General features: G+C 45.7%; 1 protein-coding gene across 2 annotated transcripts in view; it reads left to right on the forward strand.

Moving 5' to 3' along the window:
• TFAP2B (transcription factor AP-2 beta) overlaps nt 1–9,026 on the forward strand; it is a 29,044-nt gene extending 20,018 nt beyond the window's left edge. For both annotated transcript variants that reach the window (XM_004771885.3, XM_004771886.3), the window contains 2 exons: nt 1,768–1,909; nt 4,897–9,026. In XM_004771885.3, the coding sequence (XP_004771942.1) occupies nt 1,768–1,909; nt 4,897–5,197 (443 nt within the window). In that variant the 3' untranslated portion in view covers nt 5,198–9,026. The remainder of the gene's footprint in view (nt 1–1,767; nt 1,910–4,896) is intronic.
• Nucleotides 9,027–9,238: the final 212 nt, after the last annotated feature.

Genomic DNA, 9,238 nt, shown 5'->3' on the forward strand with positions numbered 1-9,238 from the left:
TTCCATCTCATGCCACTCCCAGGGTCCTATCTCCTACTGATTACCTGGGACTTGTTATTGATGAAATTGGCTTAGTGAAGCCAATGAGGCCTAGGAAAAAAATGGGATCGAGGGTGGTGGTGAGGAAACAAGGAGGGAAATCACATAGGACCTACTGTGTAGATTCATTGATTGTGAATTAAAGGCCCATAATTATAACAAGCACATTCTAATTTGCTCATCATTTTGGGGTTGGGGATGATATTTATGGTATATAATAAACAGGATCTTCTACACAGTTGAGAACAAGAGGATCTGCAGTTAATTTGCAGGATGGGGAAGGGATAGGAAATACAGCCAGATGGTCCTAATGAAGGAAGTAGAATTTTCTCTAGAGTCTAACATGTTGGTCTTGTTTTTTTTTTTTTTTTTCTTTCTGTTTTTATGGATGTGATATTATGACACTCCTATGGGGAACTGATTTTCGGAGATCTTAGAACATGCAAGTAACAACCATAAAGTCATCACATTCATAGGCGTTGCACTTTGCCATCTTTAAGGCAAAATTGTCTGGCCCAAACTTACCCTCCAGGGGCAGCAGTCACCAAATTTCCTTATCACACTTATTAGCAGTTGACTCAGCCCCTGGCGGTGGGGTGGGGTGGGGTGGGAGGTCGTTTTTTTTGCCCTTCAGGGAATTACTAATATCACTGTCCTTATTTTGTAAAAGCAGTCAAGGTGATCTCTATCCAAGATGTGAATTTGGGTGGAGAAGGGACAAGACAGGAAAACTACTGAAATTCCAATATTCATTTGGCAGTTTTCAGTTTTATGGATTTGGATCATTGTAAGCATCATGCCTGAAGTCTTTTTTTTTTTTTTTTGTTACTATAATGATGATGATTAAAAGTAAACCATGCCCCTTAAAAATATGGTAACTATAGGATAATTCAACATATCTCCTTTTCATGTTTGGTATCATCCCTTGAACACCTAAGGCTGTGCGTTAAAGGGTAATAATGCTTTATTTGAAAGGGACTTCCACATTAGCTGAGGAATCTCTCAGGTGTCCAGGTTTTCTGTAGCTGCTGTGTCATCTTGTGCAGTGGGAAGTCCTTAAGTAGGAAAACGATGACAGGACCCTCTAAGGAGAAACCTGAAACCTATCAGGGAACTGACAAAGAATGAATACTTCATTGCTGGACAGAAACACTTATTCCATATATGTTTTACATATGTTCTTTAATATATGTGGGCATGTAAACACAGGAATTATGGTTATATGTATATTAATTATTAACAAGAGGGGGGTTTTGTCCTAGTGCAGTTATAGGAAGATATGAAAGATAATACAAAACATAGGAATACCTTTAAATTTTATTTAAAGCAGGTGTAACAGGTGCTTTTAAAAGGAGGAGGAAAATCTGGCTCCAATATCCAGCCAACTGTCTAGATGCAATTGTAAGGTGACTCCTGAACATATCTGCCCATCTTTCCCTTAAGAGAAAGCATGGGGTGTAGGAAGCCCCAAGCTATTCCAGGGATGTCTAGCTAGGACTTGGCTGAAAAGATCATCAAGGAGAGGCTGATGGAGCAGCAGGAGCAAAGTTTCTTCCATCAACTTTATGGCCTGAGAGTCATTTTTATTTGGACTTCAGTCTCACCTTTGCTTTTGCCCCCAACAGCTGGTCTCTTTTGTAAATACCAGCAGTGGACCAGGAAGGATCTCTTGGCCTGGGATGATTAGGAAATAGGGACTGATTATTACCTCTGCTGCTGTCTTTTCAGGAGAAGCTGTTCACTTAGCTCGGGATTTTGGGTATATTTGTGAAACGGAGTTTCCTGCTAAAGCTGTTTCAGAGTATTTGAACCGGCAGCACACCGACCCCAGTGACCTGCATTCCCGAAAGAATATGCTGCTGGCTACCAAGTGAGTGTCCCAAACCCTGAGCCCTCCCATCCTGTTGCATCACCTCATCAACTCCTGGGGCAGGGGGCCATGGCCGGGAGGAGGGGGGCAGTGCTTGGGAGGCAATGCAGCCCCCACTGGTGGAGCTGGGAAGCAGCTTAGTGGTAGAAGTAGCTTTTGCAGCCTGTGGATTGCTGGCAAGGAGCTCTCCGGGCTCCACCCTGCTGTCCTCTCTCTCCTCTCTCCTCCCTCTTCCCCACCCAGCTTGATTATGGGCTATGGGTTTGTCTGGGTCTGCTCTATTACCAAGTTTTGGGGGGAGAATGGCTTTATTAATATGAATCCAGGCTTTTTACAGTTCTCCCCAACCCTGGGGAGACCAGGCAGACTTTCTCTGGGTTGGTCCTTGTTCGAGTTCTTCCCCGGATCCCTAGGTGCCCATTTCTGCCAGGTTTCACCTCTCTCTGTTGTATGCATGCTCCGGGTGTCTTTATGTCACCCATGTGTACCCATCTCTACCCACAGCTCTAATTATTCTCTTTCCAACGTTGCTGTTTGGCATCTTCCACAGACGCAAAATTTACTACAACTCCAGAGGGGAAAACAGTAAATCTCTGGCTAAATTTAGGTCTAGAGCTCATTTGAACTTTTACAGTGGGTTTTCTATTTATTTGATTTACTCCTGTCTTTGGCTTCGGTGTCATATTGTTGGTGTTTTATGGCCGGCTCAGGCCTGCAGTGGGCGGCGCTGCGTGCACCCGCACGTTTCTCTCGCAGGCTCGGCCCAAACAGCAGCGCTCATTTATTTAGTGCTGGAGGACGCGGTTTGTTCCGTTGACAGCGTAATTTAAAGAAATATATGGAAGGCTGAAAAATCATTTGCTCAAATTTGTCCAGATGTTTTTGAGACGTGATTGGAATTTGATTGCCCCTTTCCGCAGGGTCAAAAAATATTAATGTCCCAGAACTTTAATTGCTTACAGACCCTGCTTTGGGCTTTGAAGATTTAGAATGTTTGACTCCAAGCATTTGTTCTCCCCAGTTCAGAATTTCCTTTTTGGCACTTTGGTAATGAGTACAAACTTAAGAAAGACTTCCTTAACCATCTCTTCCAACGATCAAAACCTGGCACCCATCCTCTTTTTTGGAAGGTTTCCTTCTAATGCACCAACTAGCAGTGTAATAGATCTATTGCCCTTCTGCCCCTTGCCTCTCTCTCTGATGGTCAGGGAACTGTTGGTGCTTCATAAAAGAGTAAATGTACTTTGGGGAAAAAATAAAACTAAAGTGTATAAATCAGGTAATAGGATTTCCCTAAGGAATGCTTGTAACTTCCCCCAACTCATCACCTCTTGAAATCCTGTAACTTCACTTAGAACACCAATTCTTAACCTGGGGTGAGTATCAGAATCATCTGGGGAGCTTTTCCAAGGTATTTATTTGTGGACCTAGCCCCAAGCTCCCTGAATTGGAATCAGGGGGCAGAGGCATGGATATGCGCATTTGAGCCCTGCAGGTGATTCCGAAGTACCCCTGGCTTAAGAGCTGCCCTATTTAGATAGATAGAACCCTTACCTATCTTTTCCTGGTTGTAAGGATGTAGGTGTGCATTTCAAGTTGAGAAACCAGTAGAGAGGTCGACAGAGGGTAGAGAGAGGGTGTCTGTTAGGATTCTCTACCCGCCAGTCTTAAAACCAAAACCCTTTCTCTTGCTGCAGGTGGGAGTGGGGGATGTATTCTCTGTCTCCTTCAGCCATTACTCTTCCTGGGAGTAATCTCCCTGGCAAAGGATGCCCCAGGGTCACTCATATGGGCCTGTAGTTACCTGCCTTGTTTACCTGTTGTCCAGGCTCCACATGTCCCCAAATGTCAGGCCATGAAGAGAGTGGAGGGGTTGGGACTGGAACTCTGTAGTTTTTCTTTCTCACCACCCCCCTGCCCCCCCCACCCCACCACCAGTGGAAACAGACTGACAGGAGATGTCTGCCAGTCTGTGAAAGGCTATGGCCTTTAGGATGTCATTCCTCTGACTGGTAGCAGAGCCAAGCCATTGGACCTTCTGAGCTAAAACCCTCCTATATTAACCCTCTTGTCCACCTCCTATATTAAAAATTTCTCAAATAAACTCAATTCATACTTAGGCACGCAGGATTTCTAAGGCTGAAAGATTCCTCTAAATTGTAGTTGCCTTGAGGAACTAAAAACCTTCAACAAATAAATATCTACCTTCCCGTGTCTTAACCATCTACTTGTAGATGGTTAAGGCTTTTTGTTTTCTTTTTTAAAACAATGTAGGGATCCTTTTATATTGACAACAATCCTGTTGTACAATGATTTTCAGTAGCCTGTGCTTAAAAGAAAGGGTGAAAAGGGGAAGAAGGGGGGAAACATATCTTCCTCCCCAAATACTACAGGTAAACAGATTTTTACTTTATGGAATCAGCATTCTCTCCTGGAATAAACAGTTGCATGCCCTGGGCCATGCAAGTCTCCGGCAATCTGCTTCTGTGCCAGGGACAGGCTTGTGGCTCAGGGGCTTAAATCTTTCAGGGCTTTTTGAGTCTGATCACCAAGAGGTTAGCGAGGCAGAGGAGAGAAGGGGGAAGGGTTTTGGTTTTGTTTTTGTTTTTTTTACAAAACTGCCAGGTAAGAGCCAAAAATTACTGAATATTCAAAACCAAATGCTAAAGCCTAGCGAATTTCCCATGCAGACTTTAAGGGGTCCTGGAACGATGGGGGGAAAGATTGGATTTGAGGGGGAAAAGGCAAGGCTTTGGGATAGAAGGGGTGCATAACTTCCCCACCCCCGCTTTCCTTCTAGTCCCAGCTGCTCCAGAAGGGAGAGCGCTGGGAAGGGAAACAGAGCGGAATCGTCCACATTAGCCTCGCTCTCCGGCTCTATGGTGACCGGGAGCCTCTGGGCTTGTATGAGTGTCTCCTTTCTAATGCCAATGACAACGACACTGAGTGATTCCCCCCCCCCCCCCATTCCTTTCCCTTCTTCGCAGGCAACTCTGTAAAGAATTTACGGATCTGCTGGCGCAGGACCGGACGCCAATCGGGAACAGCAGGCCTAGCCCCATCCTGGAGCCCGGGATCCAGAGCTGCCTCACGCACTTCAGCCTCATCACGCACGGCTTCGGCGCCCCGGCCATTTGCGCCGCACTCACGGCCCTGCAGAACTATCTCACCGAGGCGCTCAAAGGCATGGACAAGATGTTCTTGAACAACACCACCACTAACAGGCACACGTCTGGGGAAGGCCCAGGTAGTAAAACTGGCGACAAGGAGGAGAAACACAGGAAATGAAAAATTAAAAAAAAAAAAAAAGAAAGAAAGAAAAATGTTTTAAATACAAAAGGAAAACAAAAAGTTTAACTTTAGCTTTAAAATGTTGGATTGGCTTGGAAGAATTATATTAGGTAGAATACACATACAATCAAATTTTTTAAAAAAGAGCTAAATAACTTAAAAAAAAACTGAGGCGTTCAACGGAGCAACAATATCGGTTCTCAGTGTCTATTTCAAGATACACTTGGAGACAAACGTCTGGATTTTCCACTTCAGTTCTTTCAAGCTTAGTAATACTGATAATAAAAGAAAACCATGATTTTCCCCCTTTGGAAAATAAACATAAGACTAAACATGAGAAAACGCTAACTTATTGGAAGAAAATCGGAGAAACGTTGGTGTCAGTGCTTTGAGAGTTGGTTGACTGAGACGCACGAACTTTTTAATTTTTAATATTTTTTTAGGAAACTCGCAGTCCCCACCCTTTCACCTCACCTCACCCCTCTCCCAGCCACTCTTTTCTACGTTGCCCGCCCTCCCTCCCTCAAGCTGTCACAGGAATTTTCCGGGATGAAAATGAGTGTGGTTAGCCCCTTTGCCTTGTGTTTCAGTCCCCTTGGTACCCCGCCCCCACCCCACCCTGCGTTCTTAACTCACCGGCGCCCAGCTCCCGGGCTGTTGGCACCCTTGGGAGGGTGAGGGCGGGCGGGGAGGGAGGCCCGCGGTGGTGCCGGCGGGGCTCCAGCCAGCGGAGCAGAGGCTTCTGCGGCTGAGGAAAATCCAGATTAAGTTGATTCAGACTCATCATCAGTTCCTTTCAGAAATGTTACTAATTCCCAGCCTGGCCAGCATCTGCATACAGAGAATCTTGCATTTGTTTTATTTGTGTCATCTACCAATTTTAAGAACCATAGTAAAAAAAAAAAAAAAAAGCACAATATGAATACGTTGATTAGTATGTAATTCCTTCGAAGGGGTATGTACCATTTCATTCTCTTCTGTTTTCCAAAGCTTTGCCCGCATGGTTTATGAGCTTCTTCAAAGAGGACTTGGGCTTCCTACACAATCTATAAGGTACAGAGAAAAAAAAATCCGATCCCTTTTTAATCAAAGCCTGTGTGTCAGAATTCTGCAGGTGCACTTCTTTAAAGAAGCTCAAAGGGAATAATTTAGAAAGTGGCCAATAAGAGATTGAAGTTGCTTTGAGTCTAGTTGCTAACAGATACCTCAACACGGAATTCCAGGGGAGGGGGAGTTGAAAAAATGAATTTTAGGGGAGAAGAGTAAGGGCTCTTGGAGCCCAATATTTTAGCAATATTGCCCTGCTTTTGAAATAGATTCCATTTCCTTGGGCTCTTTGGTGATTGCTATTCAAGCGCATAAAGAAGCAGCTTTTCCAGTGGTTGTGGGTAGGAGGGTGCTGCAAGCTTTCGTGTTTCAGCCACAATTGCTTTCTTACAAGATGCTTTATGAATGAGACACTCCCCCCTCCCAGATGCGTACTTTTGGCATATAATGGCAAAATAATGAATGCAGAGTGAAAGGAGATGTATTTCAGCTTTGAATTTTGCCGTCTGTATACACTGAGACTATTCCCAGTGGATAAAGTTTCCTGCATTTAATGTCTCTCATTCTGGCAGCTCTACTCCTTTCTTGGGCTTCATCTGAGCATTATTATGAAATAAGATCTGGAACCTGTTGTCGCCACCCTCCCCAAAGCAGTGGGGAAATCCACCCTCAGTGGTCTCTAAACTTAGTGTTGATACATGCACCTCTTTATACAAACTAGACCTTAGGATCTTTGCAACACCCCTGAAAGATAAAGATCCAGATGTCTGTTCTGCAGGATTTACACGTAGGAACCAGGAACCACGGGGACTCTCAGTTCTGCTGCCCCAAGGGCTTTGGCTTTGGGGGGAGGTTGGAGGATTGGGGTTTAGGCACCTGCTGGGAGCTTTGCGCTGACACTTTTATGGGGGAGGGAGTTAGGGAGCTGGTTTCAGGTCACCAGGAAGGTCCAAGCAACAGTTTATGTCACATCCCAGCCCATCTACCGCTAGCTCCTTTGGGAACATCTGGGTGTGCAGGGCTCAGCCCAAGACGAGGTTAAATACAAAGGTTGGGAACTAAACCTTATGGAGAGTGTACACACTCCATTTCTCCCCAGCTCAGAAGCCTGCGCCTTTGTCGGAGGGCCTGGCCGCTTGCATTGTATGTATTCTGATTGCACAAGGCCAGGAGAAACCACATTGAAAACCATCGTCTCCTTTCCTTGCAGGGCAACGCGCCCCACGCGTGTGACGTTCGAGAGACGCGATGGACGCGCCTTGCTCTTACTGTGCAGGTCCTGAGAGCGTGTGGGCCACTCGCGCCCAGTCGTGTTGAGGACATAGCATCAGCCGCTGCAGGGGCCTCGGGCCGCGCCGGCCCTTCTCGCACTAGGTCTCACCCTAAGGGCTAAGGCGAACGAGAAAGCCCCATTCTCCAGTAGGTAATGGGGTGGCGCCACGCGGGCTGCAGGCGGGGAGGGTCTCTGCGCTGCCCGTGCCCTTTACCACCAGCGGCCACTCCGGGCGCCTGCTCCCGAAGGGCAAGTAGCCTAGAAATGTCCGGTGGAATCGGAAGCTTCCCCAGCCTTTGGCAGGGAGAAAACGCTCCCTCCTCACGTTCCTAAAGGTGGGTGATGGGGTACGAATTGCCCTATGTGGCTATGCAGGCTCTCTTCACCGTCCTTCGCCCTGATTCGAGCGTGCCTCCCGCGCCCCCGTTAAGTAGAGCCCCTTGCGCGTTTCCCCTGCCTACCCCCAACCCCGCGTGGAGAGAGCCCACTGCCTCCCCTCTCCCTCACTTCTCCTTCTCTGTACGACCCCCACCCCCTTTGCTTTCGTTAGCCAGGCCCGCTACGTTTATCTGATAATTGAGTTATTAAAAGATTTGGTTTCCTTGGGCCCATAAATCAATAAACAGTAGGATTAACGCAAGAGTTTGCCTTTTAAGTCAAGGGAAACGTTTAAAACAAGCCCTTTTGAGTTTTGTTTTCAAACCAAACAGGTGAGTTGCGGCTTTTCCTCCTCCCTGCACTCTGCAGACATTTTATCCGTGCCGCGTGCCCCCTCCCGAATGCGCACTCCCAAACGAAAAGAGCTAAAGATAGAAAAACGGAGTCAGGATGTGGCAACGCTGCCTTCACACTTTCCACTTTCCAAGTTCCCTTTGGAGGTTCCAAAGGTCTCCTGACCATTCTCTGTCCAACCCTGACTCCTCCTACAGGTATTATGGGCTTGGGGAGGGTGGGGAAGACGGAGCAGATCTCGGGGGAGAAGTTTCCACCATCAAAATGATCTTTTAATTTCTCCCCCAAACTGGGAAACTAACTTTCTCTCACCACTCCCAGCACAAAAATTATCTTGCATTTTTCTTTCCTTCTCTCTGGCTCCACATCCTTAGCTTTCTCCACACTCCCATAAAGAACCGAGGAGGCTTTCAAAGACCTGGCTGTTTTATTTTCTTTGGCCAAGGGAACCGCTTTCTCTCAAGCAATTATTTCATATCCTATGAAAACTTTGGAAAACCTGAAGTCCCGGACTTATCTACACACTGTTCCTCTGGTACAAAGCCTTACTTAAAAGGGCAACTCCTTCCTACTTAGAGTGTTTATAGAGAATTTGTCATCACATCTGATCTCCTGTATGCGTAATACATTATGTGGAAAGGAAATAATAACCTTAAACCATCTGATGTTGCCTCAAGAGCCCAAATAGTGTTTCCCCTCCTGTGCCAATATATGTTAAATTATCGGGGTTAAAAAGAGAAAGAAAGAAAAAAAGAAAGGAAAAGAAAGAAAGAAGAGTAAGAAGAGATATCAAAATATCAAAATTCATTTTTCTTTTCTTTCAAAAAGTGGAATGAACACTATTCTTTAAATGCCAAAATTGACGCCACTGTTGAGTTTGTCTCTAATCCACTAATATTGTTTTTGCCACACAATCGAGAAGTATCAATCTATTGACTCTTCTGAAGAAGAGTTCTGGAGGGTATCCATGTTAAGTTTGTATATAT

This window comes from Mustela putorius, unplaced genomic scaffold (assembly GCF_011764305.1).
Source record: "Mustela putorius furo isolate JIRA1106 unplaced genomic scaffold, ASM1176430v1.1 tig00003983_pilon_pilon_pilon, whole genome shotgun sequence".
In the NCBI taxonomy this organism is placed as follows: domain Eukaryota; kingdom Metazoa; phylum Chordata; class Mammalia; order Carnivora; family Mustelidae; genus Mustela; species Mustela putorius.